We start from the raw sequence: 27987 nt of genomic DNA on the forward strand, positions 1-27987 counted from the left end.
TCCTGAAATCCAAGTATATGATATCAAAATTATTTTTTGCATCCAGTTCCTTTGTCACCACATTATAGTATCCAATCAAATTGGTCAGATAAAACTTCCCATTAACAAATGCATGCTGTGTCTGAACCATAACTGCAGTCTTGTCTTGATGATTCTGCAACGCTTCTTTAACCAGTGACTCCATTATTTTCCCCAGAAGAGATGTTAAACTAACAGGTCAGTAATTACTTGTGTCACTCTTTGTGAACTGGGGGGGGATACAATTGCACATCTCCAGTTCATGGGGATCTCCCCTGAGTCCAAGGATGCTCTCATAATTATGGCTAAGGGTTTGCTTACTTCTTATGCCACCTCCTGATTGAAGCAGTTTAGTTTAATTTAGGTATCCCTTGAGTTATGCAAGTTCATGATGACTGCATATATGCATGGTATTTTGAGTTGATGCAAATTGTAATTGATCTGTCACTAGGATTTTGAAGAATATTTAGGATGGTTCAAACTATACTATAGATATCCGAATAAAAATGTTTATCACCGTGCTAATATCTTTTGCAGTGCTATATATTGTGTAGAGCCTCAGGTTCAGAAAGAAAGAACAAACAAACAAACAAACAAAAAAAAAACATCCTAAAAGAACTCAAGAATGATCATATGATCATCTGGACATGCATATACATATACATATGCATGCAGACAAACAAGTAACTTTATCCATTTTATTAATCAAGTTTTAAGTGCCATAAAAGTTCTAAGTATGCTATATCGTCTAAAAAGTATCCAACACACAAAACAAGTGACTCAAACATGTATAAGAATCACAGAAGTTAGTTGTTCTTGTCATGGTACACAAGTCAAACTTCACCAAACACAGTCAGCAGATAATGCATGGTGCAATGAATGCCATAACTGGTCCACAGAACGGTAGAAATTGGTTCCACACAGTGATGAATACTGTACACCATATCTCAATCAAATTGGCAGGTATGGAAGATGCCTAGTACACACCTGCTGCTGGAGTGTATTGTGTCAATCAATAAAATTCAGAAGTGGTTTTATGGTATGGGGATGTTTCTCATGGCATGGTGGTTGTGTGGGATACAAATGCCAAATGCCTAGTTAACATTTTAGACAATTCCATGTACCCTACAATGTAGTAGTTTTTTGTTTGTTTCAACGGGATAATGCTCCATAACATAAAACCAGTGCTGTTTGAAAATGGTTAATGGACATGAATGTACAAAAGTTAGAATGGTTGGCACATAATACAAACTGGAATGTCAGATGAGGACAAGGCTAGTATGTCTCACAAGATAGTTAAACTAGTCACTGTTCTATAGGAGGAATAGAAGATTGTAGTCTATTGTTTGTACCCAGGAGAGTGGAATATATCATGGAAGCCAGAGAGGGGACTGACATTAGCATTAGCATTAGTAGAGGCATCTGATGCAAGACAGCAAGCTTATGCAGCATCAGCCAAAAAAAAAAAAAAAAAAAAAACCCACTTCCACTTCACCCCTCTGTTCGTTCCAAATATCTGTCCAGCTGAGCCTTAAACTTATTTAGGCTATCAACCTCCACCACAAGGGATGGAAGTCTGTTCCACCAACCAACCACCCGCTGGCTAAAGGCAAATTTCCTCACGTCTATCCTACATCTGTCTTTCCTCAATTTGAATTTATGCCCTCTCAGGTGATTTTTCTGAGCTAGAGGAAGAATCCCATCAGCATTGAGCATGCTTAAACCATTCAAGGCTTTATACACCTCTATCAGATCACCTCGCTGGTGCCTAGTCTCCAGACACTGTAATTTGCAAAACTTAAGCCTTTCTTCGTAAGAGCACCCCTTTGTTCCATTCACTAATCTTGTTGCCCTTCTCTGTACTCGTTCCAGCAGCTCTACATCCTTCTTGAAATGAGGCCTCCAGACCTGTATACAGTACTCTAGGTGTGGCCTGACCATTGCCTTATACAATGGAATAATCACCTCCTTATCCCTGCTGGAAAAATTCCTGTATATCATTGACAATACTCCATGAGCTACTCTTGATCCCGTCTGCACTGCTCAGAGAACTTCATATCTGCCTGCACAACCACCCCCAAGTCCCTTTCATTCTCTACCACTGTCAGTGTAGTACCACAGAGTTGATACATTGCTCTGGGGTTGCTGTTTCCCATGTGCAGTACTTTACATTTGTCAATGTTAAACTTCATTTGCCACCTCTCAGCCCATCTGCTCAACCTTTCCAGATCCTGTTGCAGCAGCATTGTGTCAGTAGTGTCCTTGACAACCCTGCCAACCTTTGTATCATCTGCAAACTTGGACATTAAGCTTGATATACCATCATCAATATCATTTATAAATACAGAAAGCAATAATGGACCCAACACTGAGCCCTGAGGGACTCCACTAATAACATTAGTCCATGATGAGCAGTGTCCATTGATTACCACTCTCTGTCTTCTTCCCCCTCAACCACCCCTTTATCCATAGCAGCAATTTGCCTCCAATGTCACACTGCTCCAATTTGTGTAGCAGTTTTCCATGTGCAACAGTATCAAAAGCCTTTCTAAGATCCAAGTATATAATATCAAAGTTATTCCCTGCATCCAGTTCTTTTGTGACTGCATCATAATATCCAATCAAGTTGGTCAGGCAAGACTTCCCCTTAACAAAACCATGCTGTGTCTGAGCTATAACTGAAGTCTTGTCTAAATGATCCTGCAGTGCTTCTTTAACCAGTGCCTCCATTAATTTTCCTGGAACAGAAGTTAAGCTCACAGGTCTATTATTACTTGTGTCAGCCTTTGATCCTCCTTTGTGAATTGGGGTCACATTTGAACATTTCCAGTCTATGGGTACCTCCCCTGAGTCCAAGGAAGCTCTCATAATTATGGCTAAGGGTTTGCTTACTTCCTTTGCTGCCTCCTTTAATATAACTGGATAGATCCCATCCACCCCGGGTGCCTTTCTTGTGTTTATCTTCAACAGTTTCTCCTCCACTTTACTCCCAGTTATTTCAAGATTCTGTAGCTTACTGCTAGAGTTGAATACACCTCTGGCATTCCCCTTGCTGAATAACTCCTCATGTGTGAATGTCGATGCAAAATATTCATTTAGTTTGTTAGCTACCTGAGCAGGATCATCAACAGTTGACCCATCAATATCAAGTGGACCAATCTGATTCATCCCCTTCCTTCTAGAGTTAACATAAGTAAAGAACTCTTTGCTGTTTTTCTTTGCATCCCTTGCCAAGGATTTCTCGTAATCTGCCTTTGCCTGCCTAACCTCCTTTGTAACTTGGTTGCATATCAACTTGTATCTATCATAGGCTTCTGTGTCATGTGTTAATTTGTAAGTATCCCATGCATTTTTCTTCTCTGACATATGCCTCATTAGTTCATCTGACATCCATTTTGGCCTAAACCTTGAACAATATTTCTTAGTTAGTATGTAAAGCCTAGTAGCTTCCAAGATAAGTTCTTCGAATGCTTCCCATTTTGAATTTGCTGTTGGTAACATCATCAGTTGGTCCCACTGTATAGAATTTAAATACTGTCTCAGTCCATCGTAGTCGCCTTTACGGAAGCAATAACCCTTCCCTTTACCCCTAATGGTAGTTACCTCTTTGAGTAAATCCCACTTCAGCACACTGTGATCACTGCCACCTAGTGGTTCGTTTATCTGCAGATTCTTAATGCATGAAGAATCACTGCTGATAATCAAATCAAAAGTATTACTCCCTCTAGTTGCCTCCCGAACATGCTGATGTAGAAAACAATCATCTAATAAATCCACAAAAGCCCTGCTAGTGTGTGAGTAACCAGCCCCCTCCAAATTCCAGTCAATATCTGGGAAATTAAAATCTCCCATTATAAGACTCTCTATTTTACTGGCCCACTCTATTTCCCTGTACAGTTCCTTATTATACTCATCAGAGTCATTAGGCCTATAGCACACTCCTACTCTCAATTTTGATCTCCCAATGCTTATGTCACACCAAACTGACTCAACACTGCACTGTCCGGCGATGTCGACTGGCTTCACTTCCTTGGTTTTTATGTGTTTCTTAACTAACAGCATAACCCCTCCCCCCTTCCTATCCTGTCTATCCTTTCTGTAGACGTTGTACTCCCCAAATTGCAGTTCTGCATCCCTTATATCTGTGTGACACCACGTCTCTGATATCCCAACAATATCCGCCTTTGATGTTTTGAGCAATACATGGTACTGAAATGAGTGGCAGTAACATTAATCTGAATCATGGATTAATTTTGGAGCGTAGTGTATACTAATCATTCTGTTTAAAATAACAACTATTATTTTAAACAGTCAATTATCAGTTAATGTATTATTTATATGCTGTATTAATACATACAGCATATAAATAATACATTAAATGAATTTGTAATTATAAACCCATTATTAATAGGGGTAACTAGCCTGATTTAGAACATAATCTAGCTCTATTACATTATTTTCTCTGAGAAAATGATTTCTGAGATACAAATTTTTGTCTTTTGCAACAATTTTTAGTAATGCAATAATCATGTAGAGAGAGAGAGAGAGACTATGAGTTGCTCTGCTGAAAGTGGATTTACCTACCACATATTAAATCTAGAAGATAAGATTTATTTGGGTGTACTGGTATATAGAATTAATCAATCCAGTTTCTTGGGAAAAATGGAAGGAAACTGAAAAAAAAAATTTTTTTTAATTTGTTTTTAATTTTGAAATTATATTGGATAGTAATAATAATAACAAAAAATGATTTTATAAGTTAACGAAAAAAAAAAAAAAAACCTATTACCAATAAGAAATTATACGTAAAATTACCATGGTGAATACTTTTTATTCAGAAAAAAAAAACTTAAAGAATTTCTTGCAGCCACACTTGAAGAATGCTAAAATTTTCAAATTTTTTCAAAAACTCACACAATTTCAAGAAAAGGGTTCCATATTTTTGCAAATTTTCTTGCTGCTTGATAGTTAATGCAAGAACAACTTCAGAACAGTACATAATGAAATGTCCAGCTGGGATAATTTATCTGGTAATAGGGATGATATGCCTGCATGAAGTATAGAAATTAAATATTAATTTTTATTTGAATATACTTTTTTTTTTTTTTTTTTTTTTAATTTATGATATAACTGTGTTTAGTCAACAAAGACAGAATATTCAATAATTCACATCATGGGACTGATGATGCAGAGTTCTCTTCACATTCAAATCAAAACCATTATACACCAGACAATCAAAAATAAATTTGAGTTTTTTAAACTTTCATTTATTGTGATGACAGAAGAAATAAGAAATAAATGTTTTACATTTCATAAGATCTTAATTAAGTAATTTTTTTTTATTTTATTTTACGCTTGCGCGAATGGTTGTGCTCCTGCAAAAGTGAGCTAAATGAATGGTTTCTGATGAATCTGCTCAACGTTTTTATACTATCTGAATCAGCGAGTTTTGTTCGTCACATCTATCAAGAAAGAAGAGGTTTTGGAAAGATAGTGTTCATGCTATAACGAATGAAATGCTTCCTTTCTACAAAGCATCTCAGATCGTTTCTGTAGGTGCCCCAGAGGCTAGGAAGTATCAATGAAAGAATTACTCCCTCGCAGTATAACCAAGGTCAGTCACTTCACTGTTCTGATAATAGCACTCAAGGTCACCTGCCATTGTTCTTACGAAGAGGACTGTGCCTTCAAAAGATCCTCTGCTAGTTAATCAGCAGTGGTGTGAAATCCAGTACTGTTGCTTAAACGTTGTTTGAATTTAGGAATGTTGCTAGGAATGCCTGTTGCTTAAATTAGGAATCTACTAAGCATATCTTTAAAATTCACTCGTTGAATTCTGAAGAATTTTAACTGAAGTTCACGGATATGTTTAGTACAAAATTAATTGCAGATAGCAATAATTCTGTGTTGTATATCTCATACTTCGTATATTGTATATTTTTTATATTTTTCATCTCAAAAGAAATTCTGTGTACTTATTGTTAATTACAATGGCTCCGCAAGTGCAAATTATTTGCCAACTGTGCAAAAAGAAATGCAAAGAGACTTCCTTCAATGCAGTGCAGAATGCGGTTTTGTGTACTGCATTAAATGCATAGATATGTCAACAGCGAACTGGAAAAAGATGTCACAGGCAGCAATCGACTCGTGGAGGGCCCTTGTTGTATAAATCATAGGCAATCAAAGAAAAAGCAGGCGAAACATGAAAATAACTTAGGATCCAGCCCAGCGGATCCCCCAAGCCCTCCCAATGGTGAACCTCAGTGTTTCAACTGTCCCTTATCACCAATGAATACTCGGCAGAGTGGGCTATCCGAGGCCATACCTCATGACGTGGCATCAGAGCAGACAAATCGCCCCTTCTCTCACCTCCTTAACCAAGAAGTTTCACAAGATGAAAATCCAAATGAACTGACCACAAAACTCATTTTTAAAATCTTGGACACTCACAAATCCATGATGGTCTTGCTTCTAGATGAAACTAAAAAAATCAGATTGGAAAATGCGCAATTGCGTGAATTTAATTATATTTTACTACAAAAAATTTCGGATCTGACAGATCTTATTCGAAATTTCGGCAGATCTTTAAGTCCTACATACAATTGAACGAAACCCATGGAAAATTCTACTTTCTAGCCAACCCCTGCTCCTGTTGCAGAAGCCACTTACGCATCAATTATAAAGCAACCTCCATACTCTCCAGTATATGCTCCTGTTGCGTCAGTCAGTCTCAGAAAACATCTAAGGATGTCAATCGAACTGCAAATCCACTCCTAGAAGATGTCATTTCCTCTAGGCAGCGCACAGATCACGTCGGAAGACAACGGAATCTATCTGACTCTAATCATACAGGCAGACGTCGACATCCTCCTCCTGTTGTGAAAACAGCCACCAACTCTACAATCAGAGCAATCCCCAGAACCAAAAGTTTGACCAGGGGTATTTTTGTCTCAAGACTTGAACAGCAACTCTGCGATACAGAAATAGAGCAGCACATAAGAACTCAACTGCAGAGAGAAGCAAAGGTAATAAAAATGATTTCTAAACATGAGTCGTACAGCTCTTTCTACATTCAATGTCAACAGACAGATTTTGATGAATTACTGAAGGACCATTGTTGGCCTGTGGGAACCATCATTCGGCCTTTCTATGGACGACCCTCTCATCCTGGTCCTAGGTTACCAGCTAGTGACTTAGCTATTGAAACAAGTGAGCATGAATGACAATCTGTGCGTTTTTCAGATATTCAGGAATCTCTACATGAAATAATGTCTATAAATGATTCATCTTTGTCTTCGGTCCATCAGAATTTGAATGACACTAACTCTTGTGAAAACATCTTTCTACCCTGTCACTTTCCAACAATTAAGCCAAACAACTATCCCTTACTGCAGTATCAAACGATGCAATTACTGTATTCTATATGAATGCACGCAGTCTTGTAAAACATAATGCTGAAATCCTCGCTCAACTGACATCATGGAATCTACATCCAGACTTGATGGTTTTTACTGAGACCTGGTTCTCTCCTGAGGTTTCAATCCAAATTCCAGACTACTCCCTTTTTCAAAGTTGCAGAGGCGATTCAAAAGGTGGTGGAGTTGCTATTTATGTTCATAGTAATCTGTGATGCTCTGCCTTTCCTATCTCAAATCTGCCTGATCAAGCTTGTGAAATCACTTTTATCTGGATTGCCTCTTTTTGGTGATCGGGTGTCTATACCGACCTCCTTCAGCTCTTCAGTTAACAGCTTCCTTGTAACTCTTTACAATACTCTATCTCATTTCACAAGCAAATCCCTAAGCCTTCTACTGATTGGAGACTTTAATATTAACATTCTTCATAGCTCTTCCTCTCAGGTGCAAGACCTCTTAGATGTCATTACTTCAAATGGTTTCTCTGTTCTCACTGATGGAGATATCCCAACTAGAATAGGAAAGTCCCACAGTTCCCTTCTTGACTTCGCAACTGGGGAATGCTCTCTCACGTATGCAATACTTGATACAACTATTTCGGATCATCGTCTCATCTTAATGGTAATTGAAAATGAAATAAATGAAGCAGGGATCATGCACACTTTCAAACTGTAACTCCAGACTCTCTCAATCAGCTTTGTCATGACCTGCAGCAGTCAATGTGGGATGGAGTGCTTGCTACAAGTGATCCTGAAATTGTAATGAACTGCTTTTTTAAGCATATCCTAAATATGCTATGAAAAATACGTGTCATATATCAGGAGTCCAGGGAATAAAAAGACCACCAGGTCAAGAGGGAAAATATGCCCATTCATCTCAAACAAGATTTGTAATATGTTAAAGAAAAGAGACAACCTTGCAAGAATTGCTAGAGCAACAGGAATCGAGGCAGATAAAATTAAATACACAACATACAGAAACTAAGTCACTGACTGCATTCGGTCAGAGAAAAGAAAAATACTATAGTTCTCAACTTACAGGTATCATAACAAGTAAGAAAAAATGGACAGTTTTGAACAAACTATTACTGGGAAGGAAACTGAAATCACGGATCTACGTTGGAGATGTAGTTGAAAATGAGGTACTCGTTTCAGATAACGAGCTAAAAGCTACTCTGTGGAAACAACCTCTTTCAAGATGAACTTAATTTCAGAGACAATGAAATGAGAGATTCTGCCAAGTACTCAATCAGAAACTCTTTTTTTTCCCTCTCCTCTCTCCGAACAAGAGATTTTAGAGGCAGAGAATCAGTTGAAAGAAAAGGGAGCCCCCGGCTTTGATGAAATATCTCCTTCTCTGCTGAAAAAGGTCCTCAGCTCAATTCTTATGCCACTGAAGTACATATTCAATCTCGCCTTTCAATTTGCTAAATTCCCTTCTAAATTCAAAAAAGCAATAATCATCCCTGTTCCAAAGGGAAACCATTGTAACTCTATCAACAACTTTCACCCAATAGCTCTACTCTGTTTTTGCAAAATTATTTGAAAAAAATTCTTCATAGTAGACCCATGGGTTTTCTTGAAGAAAATCGGCTCATCCATCAACAACAGTATGCTTATCGCTCTAAAAGGTCCACTGATCTTGCAATTGTTGACTTCTGCTCAGGGATCATTGATAGTCTTGAAAAGGGTCACTATGCTATATCACTGTTTCTTGACTTATCTAAAGCTTTTGATTGCACAAACCATAATATTCTACTTAACTCAATAATCTTGGCTTGAGAGGGAAAATTAACCTTCTCCTTGAAGACTACATTACTGATCGTCCATTTGTCGTAAGAACAAATCAATCATACTCTGACATCTGTTATTTCTCCAGGGGAGTACTTCAAGGCTCACTTCTAGGACCTATCCTATTTGTAGTAGTAATGGAATGTGATGCAAGAAAGCAAGTGTATAAGCTTATGCAGCATCAGCCAAAAAAAAAAAAAAAAAAATCACACCATTCCCTCCAAATGCCTGTCCAGTTCCTCAAAGTTATTTCACCTATCAATTCCACAACGACAGATGGAAGTTTGTTCCAGCAATTAACCACCCGCTGGCTAAAGGCAAATTTCTGCACATCTATTCTACATCTGTCCTTTCTTAATTTGAATTTATGTCCCCATAGGTTCGTAATCTGAACAAGTGGAAGGATCCCATCAGAATTCAGCGTGCTCAACGCATTCAAGGCCTTATACACCTCAATCAGATCACCGCGCAGGTGTCTAGTCTCCAGCCACTGCAATTTGCAGACTTTAAACCTCTCTTGGTAAGAGGATCCCTTCATTCCCCTCACCAATCTTGTTGCCCTTCTCTATACATGCTCAAGCAAATCTACATCCTTCCTAAAATGAGGCCTCCAGACCTGTACGCAGTACTCAAGGCCTGGCCTGACCATTGCCTTATACAGAGGGACAATCACCTCCTTTTGCCTGCTAGCAAAATTCCTATATATCATTGACAAAACCCCATGACCTGCCCTAGCAGCCTGTCTGCATTGCTCAGAAAACTTCATATCTGACTGAACAATTACTCCCAGGTCTTTTTCATTTTCTACCACCTTAAGTATAGTACCACACAGTTGGTACTTTTCTCTGGGGTTACCTCTACCCATTTACAGTACTTTGCATTTGTCAAGGTTAAACTTCAGTTGCCACTTCTTAGCCCATCTGCCCAAATTATCTAGATCCTGTTGCAGTAGCACACTGCCATTACTGTCATTAACAACCCTGCCAACCTTTGTATCATCTGAAAACTTTGACACTAAGCCTGATATACCTTCATCAATATCATTGATAAATATGCAAAACAACAGAGGACCCAACACCGAACCTTATGGGACCCCACTAATAACATTAGTCCACAAAGAGCACCACCCATTAATTACCACCCTCTGTCTTCTCCCACTCAACCATCCTTTTATCCATTGTAGCAACTTACCCTTAATACCATTCTGCTCCAATTTGTACAATAGTCTTCCATTAGCAACAGTGTCAAAAGCTTTCCTGAAATCCAAATATATGATATCAAAATTATTTTTTGCATCCAGTTCCTTTGTAACCACATCATAATATCCTATCAAATTTGTCAAACAAGACTTTCCCTTAACAAACCTATGCTGTGTCTGAATTATTGCTACAGTCTTGTCTAGATGATCCTGCAATGCATCTTTAATCAGCGACTCCATTATTTTACCCAGAACAGAAGTTAAACTAACTGGTCTGTAATTACTCGTGTCACCCTTCGATTCCCCCTTTGTGAATTGGGGATACATTTGCACATCTGCAGTCTGTGGGGACCTCCCCCTGAGTCCAAGGATGCTCTCATAATTATGGCTAAGGGTTTGCTTAGTTGCTTTGCTGCCTCCTTTAATATAACTGGATAGATCCCATCCACCCCACGTGCCTTTCTTATGTTTAACTTCAACAATTTCTCCTCCACTTTGCTCTCAGTTATTACAAAATCATTAAGCACCCTGCTACAATTTGATAACCTTCTGCTATTTTCAAACCTTAATAACTCCTCATGTGTGAATATAGATGCAAAATACTCATTCAGTTTGTTTGCTATCTGAGCAGGATCATCAACAGTCGAACCATCGATATCAAGTGGACCAATCAGATTTACCCCCTTCCTTTTAGAGTTTATATAAGTAAAGAAATTCTTGCTGTTTTTCTTAGCATCTTTTGCCAAAGATTTCTCGTAATCTGCCTTCGCCTGCCTAACCTCCTTTGTGACCTGATTACAGACTAGCTTATATCTGCCATAGACTTCTGAGTCACTTGATAATTTATATGCATCCCATGCATTTTTCTTCTCTGTCAAGAGTCTCATTAGTTCATTTGATAGCCATTTAGGCCTAAACCTTGAACAATATTTCTTAATAGGTATGAAGCTTCCATGATTAATTCCTTGAATGCTTCCCAATTAGAATTTACTATTGGTATCGTCGTCAGTTGATCCCACTGTACAGAAGCAAAAACCCTTTTCTTTACCCCTAATGGTAATTATATCTTTAAGTAAATCCCACATCAGTACACTGTGATCACTGCCACCTAGTGGTTCCTTTATCTGCAAATTCTTAATACACAAATGATCACTGCTGATAACCAGATCAAGAGTATTACCCTCTCTGGTTGCCTCTCGAACATGCTGCTGCAGAAAACAATCATCCAATAAATCCACAAAAGTCTTACTAGTGTGTGAGTGACCAACCCACAAGTTCCAGTCAATATCTGGGAAGTTAAAATCCCCCATTATAAGACATTCTGATTTACTAGCCCACTCTATTTCTCTGTACAATTGTTTATTGTACTCATTCGAGTCATTAGGCCTATAACACACTCCTACTCTTATTTTTGCTTTCGCAGTGCTTATGTCATGCCAAACTGACTCAACATTGCATTGTCTACCAACATCAACTGGATGCACTTCTTTCGATTTTATGTTTTTCTTAATTAACAGCATAACACCTCCTCCCTTCCTATCCTTTCTGTACACATTGTACTCCCGAAATTCCAATTCTGCATTCCTAATATCAGTGTGACACCACGTCTCTGATATCCCAACAATATCCACCTTTGATGTCTTGACCAACACCTCAAATTCATCAAATTTATTTATTATACTTCTAGCATTGGTATACATGCACTTATTCCTATTTCTAGTTACCCTAACACATCCCATATACCCACCTGTTTCATGATGACTGCCATCAGTTCCTGAAACCCCCAGGTCACTACTTATTCTAATAGAAGTTGTGCAAGAATCACTTTCACCTCTACCTGCAGCTACTTGTACTTTACATCAATGAATTTCTCTCTCTTCACCCATCTTCTCACCTAGTAGCGTATGCCGATGATATTTCCATCCTGATCACAGATAAAGACCCTAATCAGCTTCAACTCAAAATCTCTGCCTTGCTCTCTATGATGCATAGTTGGCTTCAAAAGAATCAGCATATACTGAATCCAGAAAAATCAAAATACATGGTGTTTAGAATGAAAAAGCAACCACTAATTACTGATTTAGATGTAATATACAAAGAAAAACAACTTGAAAGGGTGAATGAAACCAAGTTTCTCGGGATCTGGCTAGATGATAAGCTAAGTTGGGCAAAACAGATGATAACCCTATGAAAGAAAACTTCGTCACTAGTTGGAATACTCACCAGGGCCTCTGCCTGGGTGACAAGTATTCCTTTCTTTAATTCAGCCGGACCTCACCTATGGAATCATCTCATGGGGTACCACAGCCAAGAACCTTGCAAGAATCAATTCCATTCTCAATCGATGCGTTCGTTTAATTTTGGGCCTTCCCTGGAATGCATCGGTTAATTCGAGATTCAAGGAAGTGCGACTCCTCAGCATCTACCGACTGCTACAGAAAGCCGAGGCGGTCTTTGTTTACAATACATTGAAGACACCAGAGTTTCCTCCTCTCTTCAGGTACTTTTTCATAACCATAGAAGAAGAAGAAATATCATACAATCTAAGAAATTAAGCCAACCTGAAGTTGCTGCTTTTCAGAAAAGCCACAGGTCAGAAAAGTATAAAATACAGAGGTGCTAAAACCTGGAACAAACTTCCTGCAAAAATCAAAAATGTCACTTCACTAAATCAATTCAAGAAACTACTAATTGAACACATCACCAGGGATGCCTGATTCAAATTACTTTCCACTCAATTCCTGGATTTTAAAAATACCAACATGGAAATAATGTACAAATGTTAAAGGAAGCAGTTGGCAAATAGTTTGTAAATTTCTGTGCATGTATCTCATCATTTTTCTTGTCTCTCATCATTTAATTGTAAAAATGTTAACAATGATATTATAAGTAGTGATGCTTTTCGAAGTCTTCTGTAAAGGAATGTACAAAAAACTCCAATTTATTTCTGTCTTTTCTGTTGAACATTACCTGTAAAATTTCAGAACTATATTTTTTAATTATATATTTCTATATTCATTGTTTTTAAGGGAACACCTCCTAAAAAGCCATTGGCTTAAGTGTTCTCCCTCCCTTTTTGCTGTTATCTCCCAAAAAAAAAGTGTAACATAAAATAGGGATAAATAAATTATTATTATGATTATTAACATTTTGCCTAATAAATAAATAAATAAAAAGTTTAAATAGTTTGTATTCCTTTAAAATTTATGATAACACTCAAAACAAACCTTAATTAAAAATAAATAAGAAATCACGGACAGGAACAGCAGCGCCACTCAAAATAAAACACATATCTCTTAGAAGTTGATTTCCATCCTTCCTGAGATTTATTTACAATTATCAGACATGATTTTCTGCAGTTATATTTCTTCCTCACAGTAACTCAGAAACTTTCTATCAGATTAGCATTTAGCATTAGTAGAGGCATATGATGCAAGAAAGCAAGCTTATGCAGCATCAGGCAAAAAAAAAAAAAAAAAAAAACCGCTTCCATTTCATCCCTCCGTTCGATCCAAATACATGTCCAGCTCAGCCTTAAATTTATTTAGGCTACCAACTTCCACAAGAAAGGATGGAAGTCTGTTCCACCAACCAACTACCCGCTGGCTAAAGGCAAACCTTCGTTATGTTTATTTTCAACATCTATCCTACATCTGTCTTTCCTCAATTTGAATTTATGCCCTCTCAGGAGATTATTCTGAGCAAGAGGAAGAATCCCACTAGCATTGAGCATGTTCAAACAATTCAAGGATTTATACACCTCAATCAAATCACCTTGCAGGTGCCTAGTCTCCGGAAACTGTAATTTGCAAAATTTAAGCCTTTCTTTATAAGAACAACCCTTTGTCCAATTTACTAATCTTGTTGTCCTTCTCTGTACTCGTTCCAACAGCTCTACATCCTTCTTAAAATGAGGCCCCCAGACCTGTACACAGTACTCAAGGTGTGGCCTGACCATTGCCTTACACAAGGGGATAATCACCTCTTTATTCCTTCTAGAAAAATTTCTGTATATCGTGGACATGACACTATGAGCTACTCTTGCAGACCGTCTGCACTGGTCAGAAAACTTCATATCTGCCTGCACAATTACTCCCAGGTCCTTTTCATTCTCTACCACTGTCAATGTAGTACCACAGAGTTGATACTTCACTCTGGGGTTACTGCTTCCCATATGTAGTATTTTCCATTTGTCAATGTTAAACTTCATTTGCACCCTCTCAGCCCATCTGCTCAACTTTTCTAGATCCTGTTGCAGCAGCGTACTGTCATTAGTATCCTTAACAACACTGCCAACCTTCGTATCGTCTGCAAACTTGGACATTAAGCTTGATATACCATCATCAATATAATTTATAAATACAGAAAACAACAATGGATCACACAGTGAACCCTGAGGGACTCCACTAATAACATTAGTCCACGATGATTAGTGTCCATTGATTATCAGTCTGTCTTCTCCCACTCGACCATCCCTTTATCCATAGCAGCTATTTGCCTCCAATGCCACTCTGCTCCAATTTGTGTAGCAGTCTTCCATGTGAAACAGTATCAAAAATCTTTCTAAGATCCAAATATATAATATCAAAGTTATTCCCTGCATCCAGTTCATTTGTGACTGCATCATAGTATCCACTCAAATTGGTCAGGGAAGACTTCCCCTTAACAAAACCATGCTGTGTCTGAGCTATAACTGAAGTCTGGTCTAGATGATGCTGCAGTGCTTCTTTAACCAATGCCTCCATTAATTTTCCTGGAACAGAAGTCAAACTAACAGGTCTATAATTACTTGTGTCTGCCTTTGATCCTCCTTGTGAATTGGGGTCCATTTACACATCTCCAGTCCATGAGTGCCTCCCCTGAGTCCAAAGAAGCTCTCATAATTATGGCTAAGGGTTTGCTTACTTCCTTTGCTGCCTCCTTTAATATAACTGGATAGATCCTGTCCACTGCAGGTGCCTTTTTTATGTTTTGAAAACATAAAAACATAAAACATTTGCCTTTTTTATCTTCAACAATTTCTCCTCCACTTTCCTCTCAGTTATTACAAAATCATCTAGCTCACTGCCAGAGTTTAACTCACCTCTGGCATTCCCCTTCCTGAATAACTCCTCATGGATGAATGTAAATGCAAAATACACATTTAGTTTGTTAGCCACTTGAGCAGAATCATAAACAGTTGAACCATCAATATGCAGTGGACCAATCTGATTCATCCCTTTCCTATATTTTACATAGGTAAAGAACTTTGTTGTTTTTCTTTGCATCCTTTGCCAAGGAATTCTCATAATCTGCTTTTGCCTGCCTAATCTCTTTTGTGACTTGGTTATAGACCAGCTTATATCTATCATAGGCTTCGATGTCACTCATTAATTTATATGTATCCCATGCATTTTTATTCTCTGCCATATGTCTCATTAGTTCATCTGACATCCATTTAGGCCTAAACCTTGAACAATATTTTTTAGTTGGTATGTAAATCCTAGTAGCTTCCAAGATTAATTCTTTGAATGCTTCCCATTTTGAATTTGCTGTTAGTAACATCATCAGTTAGTCCCACCCTATAGAATTTAAATACTGTCTCAGACCACCATAGTCGCCTTTACGAAAGCAAAAACCCTTCCCTTTACCCCTGATGGTAGCTACCTCTTTGAGTAAATCCCACTTCAGCACACTGTCATCACTGCCACCTAGTGGCTCCTTTATCTGCAGATTCTTAATGCATGAAGAATCACTATTGATAATCAGATCAAGAGTATTACTACCTCTAGTTGCCTCCCAAACATGCTGATGTAGAAAACAATCATCCAATAAATCCACAAAAGCCTTGCTAGTGTGTGAGTGACCAATCCACAAATTCCAGTCAATATCTGGGAAATTAAAATCCCTCATTATAAGACTCCGTGATTTACTGGCCCACTCTATTTCCCTGTACAGTTTCTTATTATATTCATCAGAGTCATTAAGCCTATAACACACTCGTACTCTCAATTTTGATCTCCCAATGCTTATGTCACACTAAACTGACCCGATACTGCATTGTCCAGTGATGTTGACTGGCTTCACTTCCTTGGATTTTGTGTTTCTTAACTAATAGCATAACGCCTCCTCCCTTCCTATCCTGTCTATCCTTCGTATACACATTGTACTCCCCAAATTCTAGTTCTGCATTCCTTATATCTGTGTGACACCAGGTTTCTGATATCCCAACAATATCTGCCTTTGATGTTCTGAGCAATACCTCAAATTCATCAAATTTATATACCAAACTCCTAGCACTGGTGTACATGCAAGTATACATGCACCTGTTCCTATTCTTAGCCACCCTAACACAACCCATGTGTTTACTTGTACCGCAATGACTGCCAGCAGGCTTTGAAATACCCTGCATCTTGTTTTCCATGCTGCTGCTCATTCCAATAGAAGCAGTGCAAGAATCACTTTTACCTCTGCCAGTGGCTACTGTTAATCTATTAGTCCTTGTATCCCCCCAAGCTAACAGTTTTCCGATCCACTTAACACTGCCTCGATACTATCAGCAAATATTCTTGCATCCTTTCTATTTAAGTGTATCCCATCCCTGTAGAAGCAGTCTCTCCTGTTAACAAGTACAGACCAGTCTGAAAAAAATTCAACCCCTTGAGCCTTGCACAATCTTTCCAGGGGTGAATTGATTGACAAGGCTCTCATCATATACTCCCTCCTATCATATCTGGGCAGAATTGCAGACACTTTCAAATTCAATCCTAATTCACTTTTTGTTTTCCAACAGTGATCTGTACTTGTTAAGTAATTCTGCAGGTGTCCTACTCTTAATATCATTAGTGCCAGCATGTACAATAATTTCACCTTTTGTGCCCTTAAAAGATGATAAGGATGGTACCAAGTATGACCCTTTGCCAGAGGGAGATACATTATGCTACCAATGAATTCTTAAATTTGGTACACTGCTTATTGAGTAAACATGAGTACAATGAACAATTGTACAGAGAAATAGAGTGGGCTAGTAAATCGGAATGTCTTATAATGGGGGATTTTAACTTCACAGATATTGACTGGAACTTGTGGGTTGGTCACTGACACACTAGTCAGACTTTTGTGGATTTACTGGATGATTGTTTTCTTCAGCAGCATGTTTGAGAGGCAACCAGAGAAAGTAATACTCTTGATCTGGTTATCAGCGGTGATCATTCGTGTATTAAGAATTTGCAGATAAAGGAACCACTAGGTAGCATTGATCACAGTGTACTGATGTGGGATTTACTTAAAGATTTAATTACCATCAGGAGTAAAGGAAAGGGTTTTTGTTTCCCTAAAGGTGAGTACAGTGGTCTCCGACAGTTTTTAAATTCTGTACAGTGGGATCAACTGACGATGTTACCAACAGTAAATTCTAAGTGGGAAGCATTCAAGGAATTAATCGGGGATGCTACTAAAAGTTTCATACCTATTAAGAAATATTGTTCAAGGTTTAGGCCTAAATGGTTATCTAATGAACTAATGAGACTCATAACAGAGAAGAAAAATGCATGGGATGCATATAAATTATCAAGTGACTCAGAAGCCTATGGCAGATATAAGCTAGTCTGTAATCAGGTCACAAAGGAGGTTAGACAGGCGAAGGCAGATTACGAGAAATCCTTGGCAAAAGATGCTAAGAAAAACAGCAAGGATTTCTTTACTTATATAAACTCTAAAAGGAAGGGGATGAATCTGATTGGTCCACTTGACATTGATGGTTCAAATGTTGATGATCCTGCTCAGATAGCAAACAAAATGAATGAGTATTTTGCATCTACATTCACACATGACGAATTAAGGTTTGAAAATGGCAGAAGGTTATCAAATTGTAGCAGGATACTTAATGATTTTGTAATAACTGAAAGCAAAGTGGAGGAGAAATTGTTGGAGTTAAACATAAGAAAAGCAGCTGGGGTGGATGGGATCTATCCAGTTATATTAAAGGAGGCGGCAAAGCAACTAAGCAAACCCTTAGCCATAATTATGAGAGCATCCTTGGAATCAGGGGAGATTCCCACGGACTGGAGATGTGCAAATGTATCCCAATTCACAAAGGGGGATCGAAGGGTGACACGAGTAATTACAGACCAGTTAGTTTAACTTCTGTTCTGGGTAAAATAATGGAGTCACTGGTTAAAGATGCATTGCAAGATCATCTAGACAACACTGCAGCAATAATTCAGACACAGCATGGGTTTGTTAAGGGAAAGTCTTGTCTGACAAATCTGATAGGATATTATGATGTGGTTACAAAGGAACTGGATGCAAAAAATAATTTTGATATCATATTTTTGGATTTCAGGAAAGCTTTTGACACTGTTGCGCATGGAAGGTTACTGTACAAATTGGAGCAGAATGGTATTAGGGTAAGTTGCTACAATGGATAAAAGGATGGTTAAGTGGAAGAAGACAGAGGGTGGTAATCAATGGGTGCTGCTCTTTGTGGACTAATGTTATTAGTGAAGTCCTACAGGGTTCGGTGTTAGGTCCACTGTTGATTTGTATATTTATCAATGATATTGATGAAGGTATATCAGGCTTAATGTCGAAGTTTGCAGATGATACAAAGGTTGGCAGGGTTGTTAATGACAGTAATGGCAGTGTGCTACTGCAACAGGATCTAGATAATTTGGGCAGATGGGATAAGAAGTGTCAACTGAAGTTTAACCTTGACAAATGCAAAGTACTGCATATGGGTAGAAGTAACCCCAGAGAAATGTACCAACTGTGTGGTACTACACTTAAGGTGGTAGAAAAGGAAAAAGACCTGGGAGTAATTGTGCAGTCAGATATGAAGTTTTCTGAGCAATGCAGACAGGCTGCCAGGGCAGGTCATGGGGTTTTGTCAATGATATATAGGAATTTTGCTAGCAGGGAGAAGGAGGTGATTGTCCCTCTGTATAAGGCAATGGGCAGGCCACGCCTTGAGTATTGTGTACAGGTCTGGAGGCCTCATGTTAGGAAGGATGTAAATTTACTTGAGCGTGTACAGAGAAGGGCAACAAGATTGGTGAGGGGAATGAAGGGATCCTCTTACCAAAGAGAGGTTTAAGTTCTGCAAATTGCAGTGGCTGGAGACTAGGCACCTGCACGGTGATCTGATTGAGGTGTATAAGGCCTTGAATGGGTTGAGCACGCTGAATTCTGATGGGATCCTTCCACTTGTTCAGATCACGAACCTAAGGGTGTATAAATTCAAATTAAGAAAAGACAGATGTAGAAAAGATGAGCGGAAATTTGCCTTTAGCCAGCAGGTGGTTAATTGCTGGAACAAACTTCCATCTGTTGTTGTGGAAGTTGACAGGTTAAATAAATTTAAGGAGGAACTGGGCAGGCATTTGGAGGGAATGGTGTGATTTTTTTTTTTTTTTTTTTGGCTGATGCTGCGTAAGGTTATACTACTACTACTACTACTACTACATTCTAATTAAATCATAATTACAGAATATGTAATTCAGGTAAAATGCAATATTAATAAGAGTTAAAAAAAACATAAAAAAATTTAAATATTACAGTGTTCACAAATTAATGACCTTGGGCAGAAGAGCAATTTCCTGTACTTAAAAAATGAAACTGAATATACTAGTAATATTTAAATCAAATATACATACCTTACAGATATGGAGAATGAGTTGACCAATCTCATCTTGAAAGGCAAATGTTTCTGAATTTCGATATGTGGCATTCAAGATACAACCATTAGGACCCTGGCTAACTGTGCCCACCCAAGTCTGTGTGTAATAAAAATTAGGAAAATTCTCAGCAAAGAGTTATGAGTGCAAACATAGAATATATACAAATATATAAATATATACATATATTAGCATAATGAAGTAGTTAAAAAATAAAAAATGGTACAAAATATAATACGAAAATTAAGAAAATAAATATAAAGCTATCATTAGAGGCAGCAAAATGCACATTCCTCCACATGATGCCCAATGTATAACTGATATTATTAAATATAAATAAAAATGAAAATTAACGTCAGTAGCATGGCAAAACTGTTGAGCGAAAAATAATAAATTAAACATAATAATTAATCAACAGGGAGGGAGAAGAAAAGGTAAGACTAAAAATTGTAGCAGAAAATCTTCAAACAAATTTAGAATATTCAATTCAGAATAATAAAAAATAATAAATCAATTTTAAATTTTCAGAGCCAATTACATAAGAATTTAGCAGAACTCCCCTTGTAAGGTGCCAGTTCCGAATTACGTGAAATATCACAAATAGAGATTAAATTAACTGCAATAAAATAAAATAAAACCAAAATAACAAAAATAGACTGACCATTATGCCCCATATCAACAGAGGACCACAAGGCCAATAATGGTCAGGGAATCACTGCATTTCAATCGCTAGACAAATCGTTGCAAAGGCGAACCAATCGAAGGATCAGACGCCACCCAATCCCCCAATCGAACTGCCAATGCAGAGGATTTGAGTAGCGGTGGTCCTTATGCAGCGAAAAATAAAAATATACAACAGACAGACAGACAGACAGACTAGCACTCCAGCTCAGAGCCACACCACTGACAATGTATTAAATGTAAATCAAAATTTTAATTTTGATTTATATTTAATATCAGTTATACATTGGGCATCATGTGGAGGAATGTGCATTTTGCTGCCTCTAATGATAGCTTTATATTTATTTTCTTAATTTTTGTATTATATTTTGTACCATTTTTTTATTTTTAACTACTTCATTATGCTAATATATATGTAAATAAAATGGTTTTTTTTTTTTTTTTTTGGTAGTAGTTGGCGCATCAGCTTCTGTGGCCATAATGCACCTCCCCAAGGTTTTTTTTTTGCAGTACTTTTGATCCAAGCCCGAGGTGGGATTCGAACCCATGACCTAAATAAAATGGTAGTAGTGGGTTTGATGTGCTTATGCTGCGCCTGTACCGCCATCTACAGTATTTTATTTATTTGTCTATATAAGCTGGTTAAGCTTACATTGTCAGTGGTGTGGCTCTGAGCTGGAGTGCTAGTCTGTCAGTTGTATATTTTTATTTTTCGCTGCATAAGGACCACCGCTATTCAAATCCTCTGCATTGGCAGTTCGATTGGGGGGATCGGGTGGCGTCTGATCCTTCGATCGGTTTGCCTTTGTGAAGATTTGTCTAGCAATTGAAATGCAGCGATTCCTTGACTATTATTGGCCTTGTGGTCCTCTGCTAATATGGAGCATAATGGTCAGTCTATTTTTGTTATTTTGGTTTTATTTTATTTTATTGTAGTTAGTTTAGTCTCTATTTGTGATATTTCATGTAATTCGGAACTGGCATCTTACGAGGGGGGCGCTAAATTTTTATGTAATTGGATCTAAAAATTTAAATTTGATTTATTATTTATTATTTTGAATTGGATATTCTAAATTTGTTTCGAGATTTTCTGCTACAATTTTTAGTGTTACCTTTTCTTCTCCCTCCCTGTTGATTAATTATTAATGTTAATTTATTATTTTTCGCTCAACAGTTTTACCATGGTATTGGCATTAATTTTAATTTATATTTAATATCTAATATATATATATATATATCTTTTGAAAAGTGTGAAGTGTATACGTTGCAAAGTGTGAAGATGGATGCGTAAATCACACAAATGCCAAGCCTAATAGGAGAAGGATAGCAGAAATTGGAAATGTTGAAGGTGTGAGAAAGAATGTGAATATTCTATATGATATAATGAATTAAGAAAAATTATAAGCTTAATTTGATAGCCAATTAGAGGGAAGGGAACTGTGAAGCAAAAGATAAGGATGGGAAATTTTGGGTATAAGTCCAGGAAATGGGTAGAAAAATTATAAAATTATAATCTGATGTTAGCTAAAAATGAATATTGATACATAATCAGGTATTTCATCAGGGGACTACACCTGATCATATATCATAAACTGTGTTTCTATATTTGTCCATACATGTGGAAGAAAAGCAAATTTAAGAATAAAATTAAGTGAGAGCAAATTGGGGGTAAAGCAGTAGAATTTCCACATAAATATGGACAAGGTAGCCAACATGTATGTTGTAGAACAATTAATTAAAGTAAATTAATAAGTAAGATGGTAACACAATTAAAATATGTGCTTACAGTATAAACCTAGAAGCAATAATAGCTGGTTATAGGCAAATGACACGATTTAGAATAAATTTAGGGAGAACATGTATAAGAAGCTTGTGCAAGCAAATGGTATAAGGGACAGGTTGAAAGTGTAGTAGAATAGGTGTAGATAGCGAGAGATTAAGGACAGTAGGAACCAGAAAAAGGAGTAGAAAGTATAAAGATAAAAAGCTAAGAAAAAGATTTAAAGATTACTAGGGCTAGCTAGCCCTAGTAATCTAATATCTTTTTTCTTAGCTTTTTACCTTCTATACTTTCTGCTTCTCTCCTTTACAACCCCAACTGGGGTTATAAAGCCCATCCTTATATTTATACAAATATATATATAGTATAATAATAACAGATACAGGTATAATTATAAAAGGTATGTTTATAAAGGATTACAGACTTTGGGTACTAACATGAAGCATTAGCATTAGTATAGGCATATGATGCAAGAAAGCAAGCTTATGCAGCATCAGCCAAAAAAGGAAAAAAAAAAAAAAAAAATCCACTTTATCCCTCCGTTTGTTTGAAATACCTGTCCAGCTGAGCTTTAAATTTATTTAGGCTATCAACTTCCACAACAAGGGATGGAAGCCTGTTCCACCAACCAACTACCCGCTGGCTAAAGGCAAATTTCTGCACATCTATCCTACATCAGTCTTTCCTCAATTTGAATTTATGCCCTCTCAGGTGATTATTCTGAGCAAGAGGCAGAATCCTATCAGCCTTGAGCATGCTCAAACCATTCAAGGCTTTATACACCTCTCTCAGATCACCTCGCCGGTGCATAATCTCCAGACACTGTAATTTGCAAAACTTAAGCCTTTCTTCATAAGAGCAATCCTTTGTTCCATTCACTAATCTTGTTGCCCTTCTCTGTACTTGTTCCAGCAGCTATATATCCTTCTTGAAATGAGGCCTCCAGACCTGTATACAGTGCTCAAGGTGTGGAATGACCATTGCCTTATACAAGGGAATAATCACCTCCTTATCCCTGCTAGAAAAATTCCTGTATATCATTGATAAGACACCATGAGCTACTCTTGCAGCCCGTCTGCACTGCTCAGAGAACTTCATATCTGTCTGCACAATTACCCCTCAGGTCCTTTTCATTCTCTGCCACTGTCAGTGTAGTACCACAGAGTTGATATGTTGCTCTGGGGTTGCTGTTTCCCAAATGTAGTACTTTACATTTGTCAATGTTAAACTTCATTTGCCACCTCTCAGCCCATCTGCTCAACCTTTCCAGATCCTGTTGCAGCAGCATGTGTAGTAGAAAGAATCCAATGACTATAAATAAATGTAGATTTGTAGGTAATGAATGTGGCTAGTGGAGAATGGATAGTCATAAAACCGAAAGTCGAAATCATGGAATAAAATAGGATATTTTATTCTACAATTTCGATTTTTGGTTTATAAGACTATCCATTCTTCACTAGCCATATTCATTACCTACTAGTCTATATATATATATATTTTTTTTTGAACACTGCTTTTAAGCCAATGTTCTATATTTGTTAAATTTTCTGTTGCTAACAATGCTGCATTTATGCTATTGTAGGAGGAACAATTAAACATTACATGCACATTGATATATTAGGTCAAGGTCCCAATAGCTTTTGGTTTGCGAGTGGTAGCGAAATATTTTTTAAATTCAGAACAAAATGCCTGTCAAATTCATCAGATACGATGTTAAAGCAGCCATTCAAGTCAAGTCAAATTTAACCCTACATCACCCTAATAGGGTCACAGAGCAACTGTTTAGCTCCTATTAGACCCCCGGGTTCATTGCGCTCAAACAAGGCTCGTTGTCTGACCGCACTGCAACCCGGACATCCAAATTGAACCCCTAATATAACAATAACTATAATAGCAGTTCTCATGCTGATTTAACTATATTAAACGCAATAACTATCCCAATGTTTCACAGCACTAACTTCGATGGATATTTTACATTAGATAACAAATGGGATACAAATAACAAAAGAGTTAACATGCTACACCACGCTTACAGCTTATAATAAAGTCCAAAACATCACAAGGTTAAAATCTCCAAAGAGGTGGGGTATGTAAATATGTATATAGTTATCCCACTGGGCGTACACGGGCTGTTATGCTGTAGAAAGGTTATACCAGTCCTTGTCCAGTGAATAACATTACAAAAAAAAAATGTAATCTTTAAATTGTAATCACCAAAATGTAATCCTTAAGTTGTATTTACCTAAACATCTATAAAGGTATTCACCATAATCCCTAACCATCGATTACAAATTGAATACAGGTCGCCTAATCGCAAATTAACCCTCCCTTAAACATATATTATTATTAAAAACAGACCAACCAACAAATCAACCAGATGGCGCCCCGGCCTTGTATAAAGTGGCTCCTGGGCAATTGCACCTCCTTTCTCGCACCAACCTACAGCCATACTAATCACAGGTAAATACCTATATACTTTTTATATTTACCCTGATGCATAACCTGTCGGACTTTGGGTCTCAATCCCAGTTTGCAGCTAATAATAATCCAAAATTTAAAACTAAAGTTAATCAAAAATTAACAATTACAGTTTACAAAATTTATTTGATTTACTTGAATTATTAATATATGATATCCATAACTTAACATGAGTATTTACAAAGCAAAACTGTTATTGAGACAACAGAAACTGGTATACATCTTTTAGTATGGCTATCTATCTGCTCAAAGCCCCCGAGGGATCAAGTTATATTTTTATTAACTTGATCCCATGTTAATAGTTAACATGGAACTACAGACGATCCTAGTACAACTACAGCTAGCCAGTTAGTTAGGCCTCAATTACCGGTAACACTTCCCGCCAAAAAATATTTCACCACCACTGTGTGGAGGTAACCAAACCAAAGACATCACCCAAATGAAAATAACTTTGCATGCCAAATCAGATTCATTACAATAAAAAAAAAAAAAAAAAGAAAGACCACCAAAGATGTACAGATATATTCCTATTGATATTTTTGTTCTATTATAATTTAGCAGCAGTTCTTTTTTACAGAGCTATAAAACTAAGTGTTTACTGATTAAAAAAATCCAGACAAATACATGTACTTTGGTTTGGCTTCTGGATATTAAGGTATAGGTAACACATTGCTTAATGCTACAGTTCATAACAATGATTTTATTTGGATTTCTATATAAACAATAGATAAACACAAAGCCAGAAAAATATATAAGCAAATAAATATGAAATAATGTGTGTTGAATAAAAAAAAAGTAGTTACCTGAGAATGAGATATCACATGGTTGGCTTCCAACTTAATGGGAAATGAAAGTCCTAATTCCGATTGAAAAGTAGTCATGGGAGATAAAGTTCCAGATGCAACTATCAAGCAGTGCATACTATCCTTAAAGTCTGAAAAAGCCTATGCAAAGAAAGCAAAGTTTATTTCTATTAAATGATATACAGATTATAAATTGTGAAAAGAATGTGGCTGGCTGGCTGGAACATATTTTGCAGATGCCTAATGTCACTATTAAGATACAACAGTTTAACATTGAAAAATGCTATTATTATTATTATTAATAGCAAATTTCATGAGTTGTTATAAATAAATAATAATAATAATAAAAAAGTTTAGTTTGATATTTATTTCAACTCAGAGCAATCATTATCTTAAAAATATTTTAAAATAATCCATCTTGAAATTCATAAAAGTAATGAAGTAAGAATAAATTTCATTGAAGCCATTACGAAAAGAAATGAATGTTATCTGAAGTAAAGACAGATGAAATATTTGTATTACAAACATTACAAGTATTTTTCTACACAGTAGGTAGACTTTTTCAAGCATTTATTTCAGAGTGGCTCTATCTGTTAATTGTTCAATCAAAGATATTTATTTCCTGATTATTTTCTTATTCTTAATGGTCATTGGCACAAAGTGAGTGAAATAAAAGCTGAAACCAAAGCCTCATGGAAAATCAACACAAGAGCAGGTGTACACCACACTTTGTACACAAGCACAGAACAAGAAAGAATTTTTCATGCCAAACTTCAATTAAAAATGAATTAATTGATGCTGACTGAAAATGAATATCATACTTTAGGAATATTAAAATTAACACTGATATAATTTTTACAAATATTTAATTTAAGATTTTCTGTTTTTGGAGTAGAAAATACACAAAGCAATATATATTAAGATAATTAAGCCAGTGGGAAATCAGTCTAAATTAAATCTGAAAAGTTTCATAAAGTTGTGAATATCAAATAGGTTCAGATACAAATAATTAATATTATTACTGATAATAATAGGAATTGGTCTGGATTTGTATAATTGGAACTGGAATAAATAATTCTTCCAGATATAGTTGGACAATTAAATCTAATTTTAATTAAATTCAGTTTATTAATCTGAATTAACATTAAGATTAATAAACTGAATTAACATTAAGATTAATAAACTGAATTAACAATTTTACTAATTCTGAATTAACAATTTTATAAAATGTTTGGGATAAGTAGTTTTTCTTCTTCTAACAGTTGGCCTGCACAAACCAAAAGTTTTACAACTGTCCTTGTAACAAATTAAACCAATCTAACCAGTCTTTCTAACATACCAGCAATGGCAAAATGAAGCAAGCCTATATCTTTGCATCATTTTGCTAGTACTGATACTAATATAGCATTAGCTATTTAAAAAAAATCAAAAAAAAAAAAAACCCACCACAATTTTATATTAAATTACCTATCATGGAAGTATTGTCAGTGCAATTGCATTGTTTCTGTTTGTAGCCAACTACTTAAGTAGTTATGAATTGGCAACATTAAGTATATCTCATTTTGTGAATACCTTCACAATGAGTTACCATGATATTGCACTACCTTGAATAAGTGAAAGACATCGAGCTTCTTGAAAGGGTGCAAAGAAGGGTAACTCGCCTGGTGAGATTGGCAAAAGGGCATCCTTATGAAGAAAGACTTCAAATATGTGGGTTGCAGAGTTTGGAAACTAGACACCTTAGAGGAGATTTGATTGAGGTGTTTAAGGCTCTGAGAGGCATCAGTAAAATGAATGAGGCCAAAATTTTCAAGATTATAAATGATGCTAGAACTAGGGGACATAAATTCAAGTTACGGGGGGGAAATGTTTAGATTGGACTGCAGGAAGTTTTATTTTAGCCAGCGAGTTATAAATTACTGGAATAAGTTGCCTTCATGGGTGGTAGAGGCCGACAGTTTGGGGAAATTCAAAGGTCATCTGGATAGTACTTTCGGGTAAGGGAAGCGCATAGGATGATAGGTTTAATTTCCTTTTTTTTTTGGCTGGTGCAGCATAAGCCATAGGCTTATGCTGTTACACTAATACTAATACTAAAAACAAATAAAGTGAAAATTAGCTAAGGGTCTGTTTACACCATAATGCACAAGTTCCTGCACATGTTTAAGATG

At 36.7% G+C, this 27987-nt stretch overlaps 1 protein-coding gene across 1 annotated transcript in view; it reads right to left on the minus strand.

The window, feature by feature from the left end:
• Positions 1-27987, minus strand: part of LOC150085137 (Fanconi anemia group J protein homolog) — a 331818-nt gene that overhangs the window by 50526 nt on the left and 253305 nt on the right. The window contains exons 18-19 of the mRNA XM_090373843.1: positions 25817-25957; positions 20054-20173 (exon numbers count right to left, since the gene is read on the minus strand). Of these exons, the coding sequence (XP_090229969.1) occupies positions 20054-20173; positions 25817-25957 (261 nt within the window). The remainder of the gene's footprint in view (positions 1-20053; positions 20174-25816; positions 25958-27987) is intronic.

This window comes from Mastigoproctus giganteus, chromosome 5 (genome assembly GCF_048544385.1).
Source record: "Mastigoproctus giganteus isolate SK-2022 chromosome 5, ASM4854438v1, whole genome shotgun sequence".
In the NCBI taxonomy this organism is placed as follows: domain Eukaryota; kingdom Metazoa; phylum Arthropoda; class Arachnida; order Uropygi; family Thelyphonidae; genus Mastigoproctus; species Mastigoproctus giganteus.